We start from the raw sequence: 19,286 nt of genomic DNA, 5'->3' as shown, positions 1-19,286 counted from the left end.
GATTAATATTTCAAGTTCATCTTGGCCTGCGTAGTGAGCTGGGGGCCAATCTGGTCTTCAGGAGACTCTGCATTTTATTTTGTTTGTTTTTGTTCTTTGAGACAAGGTCTCTCTGTGTAGCCTTGACTGTCCTAAAACTAGCTCTGTAGACCAGGCTGGCCTTGAACTCACAGAGATCCACCTGCCTCTGCCTCCCAAGGGCTGGTGCGCCACCACTGCCCAGCGAGACCCTGTTTCAAAAAAGCAAGGGGCTGTAGAGATGGCTCAGTAGGGAAGGGCACTCGCTTTTCAGGCCTGAGGACCCGAGTTCGGAACCTCAGCACTCAGGTAGAAGGCTGGGAGCAGCTGGGTGTGCCTGTAACCCAGCAGTGGGGCAGAGGCGGGCGGCTCCTGAGGATTTGTGGGTAACAAGCCACTGCGGCTAAAACATGAGCGTCCAGTTCAGTGAGCGACCCTGCTCTGTAAGACAGTAAGGTAGGAGACAGTAGAGGAAGACTCTCCGTGTCCTGCTCTGGTCTTTGCATGCACACACCTGCACACTCACATGCACACACAACACACACATACACACACACCATATGCACATAACACACACAAATCACACACAAACCACACACATATAACACACTCAAACTAAATACACATTACACATAAAAACTCACATGACACACACAAATCACATACACATAATATATATACACAGACCACACACACAAATCATATACACATAATACATGTATAACACATACAAACTCTATATGCATAGCACACACACAACATGCAAATCATATGCACATCACGCACACAACACATACACACAAACCATACACACACATAGCACATACAAAAACCACATACCCATAACACACACATACACAAACCATATTACAAAACACAGTCATCAACCACATACACATAACACACACAGACCACACACATACAGACAAACTTCATACACACAACATCCTCCTCCACCAGAAAAAGACAGAAAGGAAGGAAGGAAGGAAGAAGGAAGGAAGAAGGAAGGAAGGAAGGAAGGAAGGAAGGAAGGAAGAAAGAAAGGAAGGAGGGAGGAAGGAGGGAGGAAGGAAGGAGGAGAGAAAGGACTTGGACACTCAGTAACCAGTAAGCAATTGAGGGCTTCTCACCCCACTGCCCCCTAAACAGACTCCTGTAGGAGAGGCACATCCTGTTCTTTGTGACATGGGTGTGGGGGGTGAGGAAGTGGATCCCCCAAGGTGTGTGATGGTGACGGAATGACCTAAGAGTTCACCACGGGTCCTCTCTTCTGCCGACACAGGAACTCCATCCACGGCCACAGCCAGCTCTAGCTCACACCCGCCTGGTGTGGAGGCAGCCCACACTGCTCTGGACAGTCCTCTGCGTGCTGGAGGTGAACCTCAGGGGCGTCTCAGTCCCCACCAGCCCCCTTATCCAGCTCCTGACAGCGGGGAACACACACCCAGGACTGCCCACATACCCAGTAGCTCTAAGCCCATTTATGAGTCACTGCCCAGATCCCCAATCAGTCCTGACACCGTGACAGCCCCGAGGTCCAAGCTTGTCATCAAGGTGGAGACCAGTCCTCCCACTCTCCTGGTCTACATGCCCACCACCGAGTGCGTACCCCGCTCTGGCCTCATCATCACCACCCCCCACCCCACCACCCCCTGTGCAGCCCTGACCTATGTGCCCCTGACCAACTCTTACACCACCTCTCCCAAGACTGACAAGCTGGTGACAACCGTCACCTCTGGTAGGAAAGTGACCTCATCCGCGACCTCTGCTTCCACTGTTGCCGTTGCGGGGGACACCACCACAGAATTGTCCCCACCTTCTTCCTCTGTCTCAACCGTACACACAACCCAAGATACCCTGACCTCTTCTATCACAGAAACCACAGACATGATCACCACGGCCCCGACAGGTGTGCGTGCAACACTGTCCCTCACTCCGGGAGCGACTTATCTGTCTGCTACAGGTCCTTCTCCAGTTCCTACAAAAACCTCCTTAACAACAGTAACTGGTAACATTGCCCCACCCGGCACCAGTGCCTTGACCACCACAGGCATCACTACCACACCATTTCCTACTGCAAGTAATTCTCTCAAAACAGAAACTTCCTCCACCCATTCCCCGGGCACCACCAGTACATCAACACCTTTTGCTTCCGTTGCTAAGGAAACAACCACTCAAGCGGGTGAGCCGTCCTCAGGGATGACAATAACGAACTCTGGGGAAGTCACACGTAAACCTATGAGTGACAGTCCCAGAGACACTGTCAGCACAGCATCTTCCCACCCAACCATGTCACCCACCGGCAAGGGGACGGTTTTGCCGTCTGACATGATGGCTTCCTCAGTGACCTCCAGAATTCTAACGTCACTACCAAGTACGGTTCTGCCTTCTAAACCTTCTGATATTGACTCCACCTCTAGAACGCCCGCACCTGGGATGATCTCAATGTCCACTCCCCCAGGTCTTGGGATGACTTCCCAAAGCGCACACACACCATCCGCACATGGTCCAGACATCTCTACCACAACGCCAGCAGCTCCCAGCCACATGCCTGCAGGCACAACAGGTCTCCTGCCCATGACGACGAGTCTCAGGCCAGCAAAAACACCTTCTTCTAGTCTGTCAGCACCAAGTGTGACACTCACGTCTGAAACCCTGTCACCTAGTAAAGGCATCCACACCTTTAGGAGCACAAGTCTTAGCACGTCATCTATGGGTGACACTGTTCCATGGGGCACCATGACGGACGCCACCTCAACCCATAAAGCTTCTGGTACGCCAGCAACACACACCAGTTTCATCCCATCGTACCCCACCACGAAGAACAGTGGTACACTTACTAACGAATCTCATCCCACAACTTCCAGTATGGTGACTGCCCTTCCAAATACTGAAGGTACCGGAAATACCGCAGGTGCCCCAGAGACAAGTATTCCAGTCACATCTTCACTGTCCTCCTCCGTATTCTCCAGCAGTGCTGGGTCCTCACAGACGGACAGTGTGTCATCAGCTCCACCCATCACCCATACGCTCCACGCGACAGCAGAGTCCACCCCAGCACCCAGCACCACACTCAGGGCCCCCACATCTGCAGAGCCTCCTCCTCCTCCCTCAGCAGTGACTGCAGCAGGCCAGCCCCCCTCCCCCACCTCTGCCGCCACATTCACGGGAGACACCACACCGAATCCCACCACAGACCTCCTGGTCACTTTTTCGGGTGCCCCCACAGATGCGTGGCTCTCTGGGCTGTCCAGCATCTCCCCTCCCATGAGCACCACTGTGCTGACGTCACCCACAAGCAGGATTCTTTCCTCTACATCTGTCCCAAGCACGCAGCCTGTCACCCCTGGCGTGATACACACCACCCCTTTATCGACCTTGACGATGACGACAGCGCTTCCGGCTACCGATGCCACATCTACAGCGGTGTCTCAGGCCAACTCTCCCAGCTTTCCAGGTACCGCTGTTGGAGACTTCACACAAGATATCACCTCTCCTACAGCCACCACACATGCGCCGAGGCCTGACCCCTCCGCCACGCCCACCTGGATCTCTTGGCCCACCTCAGAAGCAGCCGGATCTGCTACCACACACTTGGTCACCACAGCTCCCCCGGCGTCTCCTCCCAGCAGCCCTAGCCTCACCACAGCCTCCGACACTTACTCCACTCACAGAGCACCCACAGCCGCGACCTCCTCACATCCCGACACCCCTGGTGCCATGGAGACGCTCCTGTCTACAACGCTGTCTTCTTCTGGTGCAGGCACCTCCACAGTTTCAGCCACAGCTCTCCACTCCTCTACAGGCAACAGTGGTTCCTCCGCTATGGCAGCCACCACCTCCACCCCTGCAGATCCCAGTGTGTCCACCACCCACGCCACCATGACCGCATCTTCCCTTTTCGTCAATAACACAGAGGTAGCAACGCCGATGAGTACACCCCACACCACCACCCCACGTGTGCCAGCCACTTCTCCAAACACGGGAAACTCCCAAACCCGGTCCCTTGCTGTCACTGTTCCTGCCACAACTACGCTCCCCACCTCGGGGGCTGATGTCAGTTCTGGGAACACGGAAAGTACACCTTCAGTGCCGAGCATCCCTCAGACACTCCACGTGACAGCTGAGTCCGCCCCAGTACCCGCCAGCACCACATCTACAGAAACCCTGTTAACTACCGCCCCCCTGGTTCCTACCACAGACCTTCCCACAGAATCTCTCAGCACAGAAATCACAGCCCCTGCCCAGATCACGTCGACAGTCACACCCTCAGATCCACTGACTTTTGGGACGGCAAGCATCTATCCACCGGTGAGCACCCAAGTGCTGGCTTCCCCCGCCACGACTGCTTTCTCCTCTGTGTCAAGCTCGCGGCCAGTCACCCCTGACGGCGCACACACGGCCCCCTTAGCCACCCTGGAGACCACGTTCCCAACTACCAAAGCCTTGTCTACAGGTACCTCTCAGGCCGCCCCCTTCAGTTCTCTCACCAATGCCGTGACATTGTTGACATCAGGGAGCGTCTCTCCTTCCTCCGTCACAGACACACTGGCCTCCGCCGCGTCTGTCGCTTCCACCTGGCCTTCCTTACCCACCTCAGAAGCAGTCAGGACTTCTACCACACCCATAGTCACCCTGGCTGCCCAGACCTCATCTCTCATCACTCACAGCTCCACAGCCTCCACCATCTACTCCACAGAGGGGCTCCCCACAACGCCTACCACTTCTGGTGTGACGGACACAGCCACACCCACAGCCCTGGCTTCCCCCACTGTGGACGTCTCTGCCACACCAGTTACAGCTCTCTACACCTCTCCTACGAGCAACACTGTCCCGCTGGTCACAGCAGACATCACCACAACCCACGAAGGTGGTGCTGTTACGTCACCAACCCACTCCACTCTCGTCCCATCTTTCTCCAGCCCCCAGAACTCAGAAACAATGGCATCTGTCCCTACGAGTCAGGCCACGCCCAGCAGGACAGCTACCCTCTCAGTCACCGGCAACGACTCAAGTTCCTTTGCCACAAGCCTTCCAGTCACATCTGCTTCTTCCTCGTCCACCTCTGCCAGCTGGACTGGGACCATCCAGACAGCGGGTGAACCCTCAGCTCCAACCTTGCCCCATTCTCCCCACACAACTGTTGAATCCACCCAGCACCCATGACCACCAACCCATTCACAACAACCACGTCCACAGAGCCACCCTCTGCGACCGCATCAGGGACTAGAACCTTCTTCAGCACCATTGTGACGTCCACCACAGACCTTTCCACACCACCTCCGATGTCAGAAATGGCAACCACGGCCTCCACCAGCTCTTCATTTGCCCCTTAGATACCTTGACTTCTGGGAGGCTCACTACCTCTCCTTCACGGACCACCCATGCGTTGCCTTCACACACAAGTGGGGTCCCGTCCTCAACATTTGTCCCAAGCACACAGCCTGTCGCTCCTGGCAGCGCAGACACTCCCCCATCATCTACTTTGGCGTCAACACTGCCAACTCCCGATGCCGCATCTCTAACCTCATCTCTAGTCTCTTTCCCCAGCTCTCCAACTAGGCCAGTTACAGAGTCCGTGCTCCATGTCACATCTCCTGCCTCCAGCACAGACACGTCTTCCGCTGACATCTCCTCGACCACCAGGCCCTCTCAGCTCACTTCTGAAACAGACACGACAGCTGCCGCACACACGGTGACCTTGGCTGCTCTGACCCCCTCCCTCACACCTCCCATCACCACAGCCTCAGAGAGCTACTTGACCGACAGTATGTCTGCCTCCTCCTCACGTCCCGAGCTCACACCCACAGTCTCCTCCTCACCTAGCACACACCGCCACACCATCACAGCCACGGCCCTCACCCCCTCACCCCCGGGAAACACTGAGCACACTGTGGCGGGAGGCACCTCTACCCACACCGCTTCCAGCCCTCTTTCCGCCGTCACCCAGAACACAGAAACGCCACGTGTCAGCACACGCCACGCCATTGCCACCATCAGGACCGCTAACCCCTCAAGTGCAGGAAACCCCGCCAGTCCACTTGCCACGAGGATTCCAGCGACATCTGCATCCATCTCTGCCAGCAGTGTGGGCACCACACAGACGGGCAGTGTGCCGTCAGCTCCAGTCACCAGCCCCACGCCCCACACGACGGCTGAGTCCACCTCGACACTCACTACCACCGCCACACTCGCGGCCCCCACACCGACAGAGCCACCCCCTCCTGCTTCCGCCACGACTGGAGCAGGGCAGCCCCCCTCCCCCATCCCCTCTGCTGCCACGTCCACGGGAGAGAGGACAGTGAGTCCTGCCACGGGCCTGCCTACGGAATCGCTCATGACAGACACGACCGTGACTTCCCCAACCACGTCTTCGGTCGCTACCACGGGCCCACTCACATTTGGGATATCCGTGAGCTCTTCTCACGTGACCTCCAGTGTGTTGACCTCACGCACCAGCAGGGCCCTATCCTCTATGTCTGTCTCAGGTTCACAACCAGGTTCCCCTGACACAGTGTACAGCACCCCAGTGTCTACCTTGGTGACCTCACTTCCAGGCACTAACGCAACATGGACAGCTACAGCCCAGGTCACCTCCCCTAGTCCTCCCGCCACATACTCTGCGTCAGACAGCTCCGCTTTTGTCCCTGTCACCGACACATCGACCCCCACCACCTTCCTGTCATCAACCCAGCCATCTTCACTCATCTCAGGCACAGCTATGACTCCCACCGCAGACTTGATCACCACAGTCACCCCGACTCCCTCTAGGAGCCCCACGGCTTCTTCCAACTCAAACATGCACTCCACTGACAGTGTGTCTACAACTACCATCTCCTCACATCCTACAGCTTCTGGTAACCTGGGGGCCCTGACATCTATGACCTCCTCTTTTCCTAGCGAAGGAATCCCTACCATTGCCGTTACAAGTCTCTCCTCCTCATCTACAGGCAACAGTGGTATGTCTGCTGTGACAGCTACCACCTCAACCTATACAAGTTCTAGTATACTACCAACCCACACCAATATCATCCCGTCCTCCTCCATCATCCAGAACACAGGGGTTTCACTTCTCAGCACAGCCCACTCCATTGCCCCTATCGTGACAGCTGCCGTCACAGCTACTGGGAACACCCCATCAGGTTCCCTTGGGATGAGTACCTCAGTTTCACCTGAAATCTCACTGTCAAAGTCAACTTCTAAATTTGCCTCTGACTCGGGAACCAAAACGTCTCCTGTTCCTACCAGTATTTCTCCTACAAGTACCAATTCCCCGATCTCTTCTTTTCAAACTCAAAGTCCATCACCAAACTCCGGTCCTGTCTTGTCAACGTCCCATGTGCCCACGACAAGCACCGGCTGGTCCACTCTTAGGACTCTCATGTCCACCTCCACTTTGCTAACTACACTTACTTCCTCAGGTGAGCCCAGAACAGAATCTCTCCCCAGGGGAAGTACTTCTCCAAATGCAGCGGTCACTGCTTTTGGTACCTTGATCTCTTTGACACCCACAGTAATGATGTCGACTCCTCTGTCTTTCCCTGCTACTAGTCCAGTGCAAAGTACGACTAGTAAATCTCCTACGTTCTCCCCTAGTTCCAGTACAGAAGACAGAGTCCCCTCTGCAGTGACATCCTTCCCTCCTTCTTCAACTACCAGAACTTCTCCAGCCGCCTCATCACCGACCACAGCTCACACCGAGTCAACCCCCTTCTCTTACATCTCTCTTCCTCCCACCACATCCTGTCCAGAAACCATCACAATAGTCGCTACCTCTCCACTGACGCCATGTGTTGACATCAATCCCAGCACTGACGTGACATCTGCTCCCTCTACCCCATTCTCAGTCATTCCCTCTACCACGGAAATGGTCACCTTTTCCAGTTCTACCAGCCAAAGATCATTTCTCCCGACGTATACGGACACTTCTTCCGTGACTCCGGAAACGGAGCCCTCGGGCGTCATCACTGATGCTCCTAGCTCGACGGTCACGAGGACCACAGACACAGGCACAGTTCTGACCAGCACCTCAGTGTCCACTAGGGACCACTGGTTGAGCGTCACCTCCACCATCAGCCCGGATATGCCCGGCTCTGTCAGTGTTCCTCCAACCCCACAACCAAGCAGCAGCCTTCCAACTACCACAGCTTCAAGCACGGTGATCTACCCCATTCCATCTACCGCAAAGAGCCCAGAGACAGCAGTGACCACGAGGTCTCCTTCCTCCCTTACATCACCATCGTCAAAACCAACTCCAACCACTGCTCAGGTGACTACAGCGGCAAGCTTGACCACCGCCCCAGGTTAGACCTCTCACCTCCTGTTTTTTTTTTTCTATACCTTCCTTTTTTACTCAATTCTGTGTCACCAAGGTCTGGTCCTCGTTAGAGTTCTCATCTTACCCATACTTCCCAGGCATTTGTGAAAATGGCGGCACCTGGGACCAGGACCGGTGCGTTTGTGTTCCTGGTTTCTCTGGAGACCGCTGTCAAGTTCCGGACACCAGATGCCAGAACGGGGGCACGTGGGATGGCATCAAGTGTCTCTGCCCCAGTACCTTCTATGGGTCTCTCTGTGAGTCTCCAGTGGAGCAGTTAGAAATAGGTGAGTTGCCAGCGCCGTGGGCTCCGTCCTTCCTCCTTCCAGAAGGCGCTTGTGCACTCTGCTCCCCGTCTTCTTCCATTGCTGACCTCTCTCCCACCAAATCTGCCATCCCGTGCTCCTCTTCACCCTTAACCACCAGCTGACTTCAGCCTTCTTTTTGTCCTCTTCTCCAGACCTTAGTTTCTTTCTTTCTTTCTTTCTTTCTTTCTTTCTTTCTTTCTTTCTTTCTTTCTTTCTTTCTTTCTTTCTTTGTTTCTTCCTTCCTCCCTCCCTCCCTCCTTTCTTCCTTCCTTCCTTCCTTCCTTTCTTTTTTTTTTGAGACAGAGTTTCTCTGTGTAGTTTTGGTGCCTGTCCCGAATCTCGCTCTGTAGACCAGAGATCTGCCTGGCTTTGCCTCCTAAGTGTTGGATTAAAGGCATGCACCACCACCGCCTGGCAACCTTACTAGTTTCCTGTAGCTAGAGTTTTCCTGGTCCTGCCTGGCCCACGGTCAGGACAAATCTCTCTCACCCGCCAGCTGCTCAGACCCAGCCGAGTAAACACACAGAGACTTATATTTCTTATAAACTGTATGGCCGTGGCAGGCTTCTTGCTAACTGTTTTTACATCTTAAATTAACCCATTTCTATAAATCTATACCTTGCCACATGGCTCGTGGCTTACCAGTATCTTACATGTTGGTACTCATGGCTGTGGCTGGCAGCGGCTCCTGACTCAGCCTTCCTGTTCCCAGAATTCTCTTCTCTGCTTGTCCCACCTATACTTCCTGCCTGGCTACTGGCCGATGGACATTTTATTTATACAGAGCGATATCCACGGCAGTTTCCGATGGTTGCTGTCATGAATAACCATGGAGCTGGTGGCTCTAACACAATTCTGTGGATTACAAGTCTCTATTGGTTGCGTCTTTCACTGTTGTGCCCAAATCCCTGACAAAAGCAACTGTTTTTGGAGATAGGGTCTTGTTTTGTAGCCCTGGCTAGTGTGGAACTCACTCTGTAGACCGGGCTGTCCTAAAACTCACAGAGACTCCCCCTGTCTCTGTCTCTGAGTGCTGGGATTACAGGCATGCGCCATCATGGCTAGGGGGAAAGGGTTGATGGTGGCCCCGGTGTGAAGGGACGCAGTCCATCAGTCAGGGAAGCACGGCGGCAGGAACGTGAGGCGGGTCACATGGCATCCACAGTCAGGAAGCAGAGAGAGATGGACGCTGCTGCTCGGCTCGCTTCTTTTTATTCAGTCCAAGATCACAGACCTCAGGATAGCGCCACCCACATTTAAGGTGGGTCTTCTCACCTCACTTATCCAGCCCAGAAACTCCCTCACAGATGTGCCCAGAGGTTTGTCTTTGTGGTGACGCTGGAGCCTGTCAATCTGACCACAGCTATCAACCATTACAAAATCAGATGTGGGCAGAACATGCTGGTGAACGTGTCGAATCCCAGCACCCGGGAGGCAGAGACAGGTGGATCTCTGTGAGTTTGAAACATGTCTGGTCTACGTGGCAAGTTCCAGGCCATCCAGGGTTACACAGTGAGACCCTGACTCAAAAGCAAAACAAAGCAAAAACAAAAATTCGAAACAAAACGAATTAGTAAAGGTTTATCTTTATTATTTTTAATTACATGTATGCCTGTGTGTAGCTGGAGATTTTCTCTCCAGGTCCATCAAGCCTGGCAGTCCCACAGCCCACTTGTAAAATAAACACACAGATGCTTATATTATTTAAACTGTTTGGCCTAATGGCTCAGGCTTCTTGTTAATCAGTTTTTCTATCTTAAATTAACCCATTTCTATTAATCTATAGCTTGCCACGTGGCTCGTGGCTTACCAGTACTTTACATCCCGCTCCTGATCGTGGTGACTGGCAGTGTCTCTTGGCCTCAGCCTTCCACTTCCCAAAATTCTCCTCCCTCTTTGTCCTGCCTATACTTCCAGCCTGGCTACTGGCCAGTCAGCATTTTATTTATCAATCAACGATCCACAGCACCTGTGAACAGGAGTGCAGGTGACAGGTAAGAGATATCAGATGCCCCCGGCCTGGAGTTACAGGGAGTTGTGTCTGACGTGGGTGCTGGGAACTGAACTGGAGTCCTCTGGGAGAGAAGGACACACTCGGAACCCCTGAGCCACCTCTCTAGCTCTCAAAGCAGTTTGAACTATCATTTCTAATTTATCTGCATCCTGACACAGGACATCTGTGTCATACTTCTGTATCAGATGATATATTCATGTGTTCTTTCTTAGGATTAAGGTGGAAACATCTTTTTTTGTTGTTGTTGTTTTGTTTTATTTTTGTTTTTCGAGACAGGGTTTCTCTGTGTTGCTTTGCGCCTTTCCTGGATCTCACTCTGTAGCCTAAGCTGGCCTCAAACTCACAGAGATCCGCCTGCCTCTGCCTCCTGCATGCTGGGATTAAAGGCGTACACCACCACTGCCTGGCTAGGTGGAAACATCTTTAGGAACTATTATTCTGCCTGCTCTGTGGGGGAAATGGAGGAGTTATAGGCTGATCCATGTGGAGTTGGCCTTCTTCCTTTCACCTCTGATAAAAACATACCAGAATTAATTGATTGATTCTCCTTCTATTGGTAACTGAGCACAGGACCTCTCTCAGAGATATAAGCAAGTGCTCTACCACTGAGCTACACCCAACCCCTCACTGGAGGATTCTAGGCAGGTGCTCTACCACTGAACCACACCCAGCCGCTCACTGGGAGATTCTAGGCAGGGGCTCTACCACTGAGCCACACCCCAGCCCCTCACTGGGGGATTCTAGGCAGGTGCTCTACCACTGAGCCACACCCCAGCCCCTCACTGGGGGATTCTAGGCAGGGGCTCTACCACTGAACCACACCCAGCCCCTCACTGGGGGATTCTAGGCAGGGGCTCTACCACTGAGCCACACCCCAGCCCCTCACTGGGGGATTCTAGGCAGGGGCTCTACCACTGATCCACACCCCAGCCCCTCACTGGGGGATTCTAGGCAGATGCTCTACCACTGAACCACACCCAGCCACTCACTGGGGGATTCTAGGCAGGTGCTCTAAAAACTGAGCCACACCCCAGCCCCTCACCGGGGGATTCTAGGCAGGTGATCTACCACTGAGCCACACCCCAAATATTATTCCAGAATTCCTTCTCCTTTCTGGGTACTCCTCTGTTAAGTCTTTGGGAATGATGGAGAAAGACAGAGAACCCTATAGACGAGAGAGTTGTGGTAGTGATGGCAGACAAGGGCAGATGATGGAGTAATCAGAGCTAGGTATCCCATGATACAGACACAGTGGAGACCGAAGTGGGCATGGAGGTATCCGTGGACCAGGAATTCTCTCAAGACCTCAAAGACAACACTTCCAAGGCCTACAGAGATTTCAGCAACGCCTTCCAGGGCCAGGTGAGCAGGGAGGAGGGAGCTTAATGATCCTTCCCTGGACCTGGGCATGGGCCCCTGGGTATCCTCAGGCCCACAGGTTCAGACATCATCCCAGAGACCATCGACATTTCAGATGCAGAAGATTTACCAGACTGTCGAAGGGTTCCAGGGTGTGCGGATCCTGTCCCTGAGGTAGGAGCTCCTTCTGGGGCTGTGGAGAGATTGTGGGGTAGAGGAAATGGAGGCGCCACCCCTCCCTTTTGGAACCATTAGCCACCACAAAGAGGCAGAGGGAGTCTTCAAGGGAGTTCCATGAGGGTGACTTTCACAATAATTTTGGGGGGTCATTTTTTGCAGGGGAATGGCACCCTCTTCAAGAACAACTGCATGAGACTTGCAGAGGTGGGGTTGTTGATTTAGTCTCTGTTTGCCTGGTACCAGCTCCGTCTGTGGGAAGTAAGGAGGGAGGAGAGGAAGGGGAAAGAGATAGAACACACACACACACACACACACACACACACACACACAGGGTTTGGTTTTGTGATATCTTAAAAAAAAAACTTATTTTATGTGTATGAATGTTTGCTGGCAGGTAAGTCTGTGAACCACATATGTGCCAGAAGTCACAAGAGGGTGTTAGGGACTGGAGTTACAGATGGTGGTGAGCTACCCTGTGAGTGCTGGGAACAGAATCCAGGTCCTCTGGAAAAGCCAGTGCCCTTAACCACTGAGCCATCCCTCCAGCCCCTAGTTTGGTGATATTTTGATACAACATGAAGAGCATTCCTTCCCTGCTTCCCAGGCTGAGAGCCCTTGTCTAAAAAGAATGCAATGGGACTGGGGGAAAATGCTCAATCAGGAAAGTGAAAGTGTTTATCTCCAACGCGTAAAGACCCAAATTTAGATTCCCAGAAATCATGCAAAAAGCTGGACTTGGGGCTAAGAGTGTTTTGCTGTGCAGACATGAGTTCAAATCCCAGCACTGGTGCAAAAAGTGGGACATGGGCATGCATGTCTGTAAACCCAGGGATGGAGGATGCAGGGACAGGAGCGTTGCTGAGGACTCGCTGACTACTGTCAGTGAGGATAGATCTTTTCCCATGGGAATAATACGGAGAGTGACCGAGCATGACACCAGGTGCTATCCTTTGGACTCCGAGCATGGGCAGGTACCCACACACATGCACATACGCCACCAACACACACGGACAGAAGTTGATGGCGATGATGATGATGATGATGATTGATGAGGATTGATGATGGTGAGGATGATTGATGAGGATGATTGATTGATGATGGTGGTGATGATGATGATGATGATGGTGATGATGATGATTGATGATGATTGATGATGGTGAGGATGATTGATGATGATAACTGATGATTGATGATGATGATATTGATGTTTGATGATGATTAATGATGAAGATTGATGATGATGATTGATGATGATGAATGACGACAAGTCAATCTCTGGAAGCTCACAGGCCCTATATGAACTATGTGGTGACATTGTAGGCCAATGAAAGTCTCTATCTCAAAATCAAACAAGCAAACAAACAAAAACCAGTGGAAGGCACCTGAGGACCAATGCCCAAGGTTGTCCCCTGACCTGTACACATATAGGATCCTTGCATACCAGTGCATGCATGCACACACACACACACACACACACTCAAAAATAATTTGACATTTCATGCCACAACCTGCATCCCCTCTCCTTCTTGGACATTTGTGGTTGGTCCTAAAGGTGCCCCAGAGACCCTTTGTGCCCCGTGTGCCCTCTGATGCTCTTGACCCCTCAGGAGCGGCAGTGTCGTGGTAGACTACCTGGTCCTGCTGAAGCTGCCCTTCAGTCCCCAGCTGCAGGGCAAGTACGAGAAGGTGAAGACGTTGCTGAAGGAGGAGCTCCAGAGATCCAGCCAAGATGGTGACGGTTGTCAGGACAACCAGAGTGAGCCGGGGGGAGGGGCAGGGTCACCACTGTCTCCCTAACCTTTTCCAGCTCAGTCGGGGAACCTTCGGGGGTGGGGGTGGGGGCTCACGTGCCAGTGCTGAGGTTATTGTGACAGACTGAGGGAGGAGGCACTGCGGTGCTCACCGGGGTTGAAGGTGGGCCTTGGGAGGTCTTGGAGGGTGATTATTCAGCGGGGAGGAGGGAGGTGACAGCCACTTTCCCTGTGGCTCCTCCACATTCTGGGGACACTGAGGGAGCCCTCTCTTCCTCTGCCCCCAGCCCTGTGTTTTAAGCCCGACTCCGTCAAGGTGAACAATGGCACCAAGGAAGAAGAGCTGACCCCCAAAGGTGAGGAGGGTAGGGCAAATTGCGGAGTGGCCTCAGGTGGCCATGAGCTTTTCAACAGAGAATCTCAAATCCTCGAGTTCTCAGGGAAGGCCTTTGTGTGTGTGCATGAGTGTGAGTGTGTGTTCATGTGTGTGCATGGCACACGTGTGGAGGTCAGAGGACAACTTGGGGGAGTCAGTTCTCTCCTTTCACCCTGTGGGTGGGTGTGTGGGGTTGAACTGAGGTTATCAGGCTTAGTTAGACACACACAAGTGCACGTGCACACACACACACACACACACACACACACACACACACACACACAGACCCACACCCCAGCACCCCAAAGCAAGGCCAGAGGGCCAGGGTTAATTCCCTGCCACCTTGGAAAACCCGCCCCAGCACCCCTCTCCCGCCCCAGCACCCCTCCCCCCCAGCAACCCCCCATCCCCAGCACCCCTCCCCCGCCCCCAGCACCCCTCCCCGCCCCAGCACCCCTCCCCCGCCCCAGCACCCCTCCCCCGCCTCACTCCCGGTCACTAAAGCCAGGTTACCGAGCAGATAAAGTGGAACCCCTGTTTCCGTCATCTCCCCCTTGCCTGCCTCCCCAGCCATCTGTCACCGAACTGCCCCCGCGGGCTATGAGGACTTCTACTTCCCCTTGGTGGAGCTGAACAGGCTCCGCTGCGTCACCAACTGCACACCTGGAGTGGATGGCACCATCGACTGCCACCAGGGACAGTGTTTTCTGCAGAAGAACGGCCCAGCCTGTCGGTGAGGTCCCGCCCCATCCACTAGGCCCCGCCCCATCAACTAGACCACGCCCATCCACTAGGCCACGCCCCATCCACTAGGCCCCGCCCCATCCACTAGGCCCCGCCCCCTGTCGGCCACGCCCACTCGCTTACGTTGTTCCCAAGGCCGAGCCCACCAGCTACCAGCTCCCTCCAGAGGACTCCCGCCCACTGCCCCAGGGTGGAGACACTACCTGCTTCCCCACGGACCCTTCCTTCTTGTCTCTTTTTGGTTTTTAAATTTACGTATTTTCAAAGGTTTTCATTTTAAAGACTACATTTTACTTTTTTATTCCGTGTGCATGTGGGGTGTGACACCATGACCCTGTGGAGGTCAGAAGGTCACTCTCTGGGGTCGGTTCTCGCCCTCCACCTTTATGTGGGTCCCGGGGTTTGAACCTAGGTTGCTTCCCCAGGCTTGAGCAGCAAGCCCCCCTGAGCCATCTTGCCTGCCCTTTGGTCTTCCTCCCTCCCGCCCTTCCTTTCTTGACTACTTCCTGCACTTTAGGTCTTACGTGACCCAGGCTGGCCTCGATCTCCTAAGAAGTGGACTCTGGCCTTGAACTCCTGACTCTCTTGTCCTCATTTCCCAAGTTCTAGAATTAGATATGTGAGCCGCCCCACCCCACCGTCCCTTCTAGAGACCCTGCCACCCACGGACCAAGTTCTCCAAGGTCCTTGCGCACGCACGCACGCACGCACGCGCCCTAGGGTGGGGGACCCCAGCCCGTGGGGCCCCGCCTACCAGCATGTGACCTGTCTGAAGCCTGCGACCCTCTTTCCAGCTGCTTCTCCACAGACACCTACTGGTTCTCGGGCGCCCGCTGCGAGGTGGCGGTTCACTGGAGGGGGCTGGTTGGGGGGCTGGTGGGCGCCGCCGCTCTGCTGCTGCTGTTGCTGGTGGCCCTCGGTGTCTGGGTGGCACGCTCCCGGGGCAGGGACAAGGCGCCCCCGACCCCGGGCAGGTAAGCAGGAGGGACGAGGGGTGGGGGCGGGCCCCGGACACCCGTCTTTGGCCCGACTGTGTGACCTCTTGAGCTGTCACCTAGGTCCTGGAGCCAGGACAGGAAGCGGTTTGCCATCTGGAATGAGGGCGTCCCGGGGACTTTTTCCTGCGCGGGCTTCCTGGATTCCCCGACGGGTGAGTCTTGCTGCCTGGAGACGGGGCTGCCCTGCGCTGGGCTGCAGTCTGAGGAGGGCGTGTGGACTCCACAGCCAGGACAGACGCGTACGTGGTGCCCAGAGTGGGTGCCCTTGGTGCCCAGAGTGGGTGCCCTTGGTGCCCAGAGTGGGTGCCCTTACCCTTGAGGAAGGGACGCTTCCTGACAGACCGCCCCGCCCCAGGTCATGCGGTCTCTCTTCCCTCTCCTCCACCGTCCTCCTTTCTTTCCTCTGTAGTTAGTAACGAAAACCTGTGTGTTGACTTGGAGAAGGTGGACACCAACGCAAGGGTGAGGCCGGCCGGAGGGAGGGCGTCTGGGCAGGTGGCTGGGTCGGGGCCAGGCAGGGACTTCCTCTGCCAGCTCCCGTGCGGCTGAGCTCTTCACGCTCCGTGTCCATTCTGTGGCAGGTTCACATCCAAAGACCGGAGGTGGCCTCCTCGCCGTCGTCCTGAGCCCTGGAGGGCCGCTTCTGTACCCCTCCACCCCGCCCTGGACGGCAGGACGGAGCCCGTTGTGCAAGAACTGGTTCCAGTACCCACACCCCCAGCTCCCAGTGTTCTTGGGGGAAAATGTATTCCTTTGACCTCCCGTCCTTCTCTTTGTTTGACTGAAACCCACTTGGAGAACATATAGTGGGCAAGTCAGTTATCTTCTGCCTCAGTTTCTTCATCTGTGAAATGGGGGTGATGCACTCACACCTTTACCCTGAAACTCGGCACAGTTACTATGAACTTCACGTGCATTTGGTAGATAGTTTTTGGCCGGTCTCCACCCTCCCATTGCTTCTCAGGTTCTCTCTCCCATCCGACCTCATCTCCTCCCGGTCTGTCTCTGTATCCCAGACTGGCCTTTCACTTGCTATGAAGTTCTGACCCTTTGCCTCCTCCCGAGTGCCAGGATTACAGTGCTCCACTACTGCCGGCTTCTGTGGTGCTGGGGGTCGAACCCGGACTTTTGGGGGGCCAGGCAGGCAGTCTACCAATTGAGCTTCCTCCCCAGTCCATGGCTCTTTTGTGTTTGCATTCCATCGATGTCCTAATGTTTACCCTTCACCTTGCACCTGTGGACACCTGAACTCACACCTGTGGACACCTGAACTCACACCTGTGGACACCTGAACTCACACCTGTAGACACGTGAACTCACACCTGTGGACACCTGAACTCACACCTGTAGACACCTGAACTCACACCTGTAGACACCTGAACTCACACCTGTAGACACCTGAACTCACACCTGTAGACACCTGATCTCTTGCCTGTAGACACCTGAACTCACACCTGTATTCAGTCTGAACTCACACCTTTTATATCCTCGAACCTCGTGTCCTGGTACCTACAAACCTGCCCCCTCCTCCATCCCAGCACCGAGCCCTGAGTCCCACATCTACATTCCTGGGTCCTCGTAGGGTCAGGGTGTCATTGGGGCCCCAGTTTATTCTCCTCAAGCCCCTGCTTCCGCATCCGAGGCTCCACCTTCTCTTTCTACCCTTCACATTTGCTGAATCCCCATAGACAGGCGTGGGGTATGGCTTTGGCCAAGGATGAGGGCGTGAAGCCGGCTCCCCATCCCCCTAGCCCTCCCTTCCCACCCTCCCCATCCTCACTACTGCTTCCTCTTTCACGTCTCTCCCTGTCCTTCCCTGATGTCACCACGTCACTGCCGTAACCTCCGAGCCTGGAGCCCTCAACCCCCTCTGCCAGGATGTCAGCAGGTGTCTAGTTCCCCATATAAATCAATAAACACCTTTACTGTAAACAAAACTGCTCTGCCCGTCCGTCTTTCTCCTGTCCCCCCTGACCCCAGTGGTCCCCATCTGGCTGAAAAACAGACTCCGTGTTGAGAGGTAGGAAGGTTGGGCAGCATCCTTTTCTCCCAGGGAGGAAGGAGAGCATCTCTCCTGGCTGTACCTAGATCTTATGAAGGGGGCGAGTTTCACCAACTGCTGGGTGGGGGGCGGGGAGTCTCTCCGTCAACAGTGAACGGGAGGAGTCCCTTCGGTTTCGCAATCTTGCCCTCCTCACTTGCCGTGACCATGGAAGCGTAGAGGTGGAATTAGCTGAATGAGCCGAAAGGAATTAGACCCTGGGTGCTGGGTCAGGGAGGAAAAGAGACTTTTTTTTATTACATTTATTTTGTAGTGTGTGTGTGTGTGTGTGTGTGTGTGTGTGTGTGTGTGTGTACGTGTTTGCGTGTGTCACAGCACCTGTGTGGAGGTCGGAAGACAGCTTGCAGGAGTGGATTCTCTTCTGCCAACGTGTGGGTTCTGGGGATTGAACTCAGGTCGTCAGGCTTAGTGGCAGGTGTCTTTAGCTGCCTATCTCTGCAGCCTTGGTCCCCTCCTGTTCCTACGGTGGTGGGCCACCTTGATCCTGCCTGGGACCGGGACAGTGAGTGGTAATCTGACCCAGTGGCTCTTTGTGTGTGTGTGTGTGGGGGGGGGCGCTTAGGAGAGGTCCCTCGGACTTTGGCTCTGTGAGGGGAAGAGACAATGAACACTGATTTCTCCCATCTCTGACGCTGGCCAGGGGTGGAGGGCAGCCCATAAAATCTTAGGCGTGAGTGACAGCACCCCACCCCCACGGGAAAGCAATGGAAAGGGGGTAGCTCCAGGGAGGCAAGGGGGACAGAAGACTGGAAATAAAAAGGTTGCTGGGCTCCGAGGAAGGTTCTCTATCATCAGGCCTGGCTTCTTAGAGACGTCTGTCCTTCTCTGGGGTCCAGGCATTCTTCCCTCCACAGTTGCCACACCCTTGTGTTTCTTGGCGTCCACCTCTTGGCTACTTTCTTCCGAGTCTCAACACCTCAGCCTCAGGTCCGTCCTGCCTGTCTCGCCCCACCCATGCAGTGATTCTTATTTCCGTTGGCTGTTGCTTGGGTCAGTCAACACACCTGGAATTAGAGGGGAGGAAGGCTGATAGGTTACCTTTTAGCCAACTCCCTGTGGTCACCCACCCTAAACCAAAGCCATCCCCACCCCGGGCCAGACACCCGCCTCCCCCCAGGCAAAGGTCTCTAGGGTCCTTTCTTATAAGAGCTCCTTTGGT

At 54.5% G+C, this 19,286-nt stretch overlaps 1 protein-coding gene across 1 annotated transcript; it reads left to right on the top strand.

Moving 5' to 3' along the window:
• Window positions 1-1,156: 1,156 nt before the first annotated feature.
• Window positions 1,157-17,963, top strand: Muc3a (mucin 3A, cell surface associated). The gene is made up of 12 exons (XM_028863398.2): window positions 1,157-5,175; window positions 5,249-8,321; window positions 8,434-8,622; window positions 11,904-12,019; window positions 12,132-12,190; window positions 13,804-13,952; window positions 14,235-14,303; window positions 14,894-15,056; window positions 15,862-16,041; window positions 16,126-16,217; window positions 16,475-16,527; window positions 16,647-17,963. The coding sequence occupies exons 1-12, from the start codon at window positions 1,606-1,608 to the stop codon at window positions 16,689-16,691; spliced, it is 7,758 nt and encodes a 2,585-aa protein (XP_028719231.2). The 5' UTR covers window positions 1,157-1,605; the 3' UTR covers window positions 16,692-17,963.
• The last annotated feature ends 1,323 nt before the right edge of the window (window positions 17,964-19,286 follow it).

This window comes from Peromyscus leucopus, chromosome 23, assembly GCF_004664715.2.
Source record: "Peromyscus leucopus breed LL Stock chromosome 23, UCI_PerLeu_2.1, whole genome shotgun sequence".
Classification (NCBI taxonomy): Eukaryota; Metazoa; Chordata; class Mammalia; order Rodentia; family Cricetidae; genus Peromyscus; species Peromyscus leucopus.
This window is presented reverse-complemented; position numbering and strand designations above follow the sequence as displayed.

Coding starts and splice junctions, on each gene's coding strand:
- Muc3a (XM_028863398.2), top strand. CDS start 1,606: ATGCCCACCACCGAGTGCGTACCCCGCTCTGGCCTCATCATCACCACC. Junction 8,322..8,433: donor AAGCTTGACCACCGCCCCAG/GTTAGACCTCTC, acceptor CATACTTCCCAG/GCATTTGTGAAAATGGCGGC. Junction 15,057..15,861: donor AAGAACGGCCCAGCCTGTCG/GTGAGGTCCCGC, acceptor CCCTCTTTCCAG/CTGCTTCTCCACAGACACCT.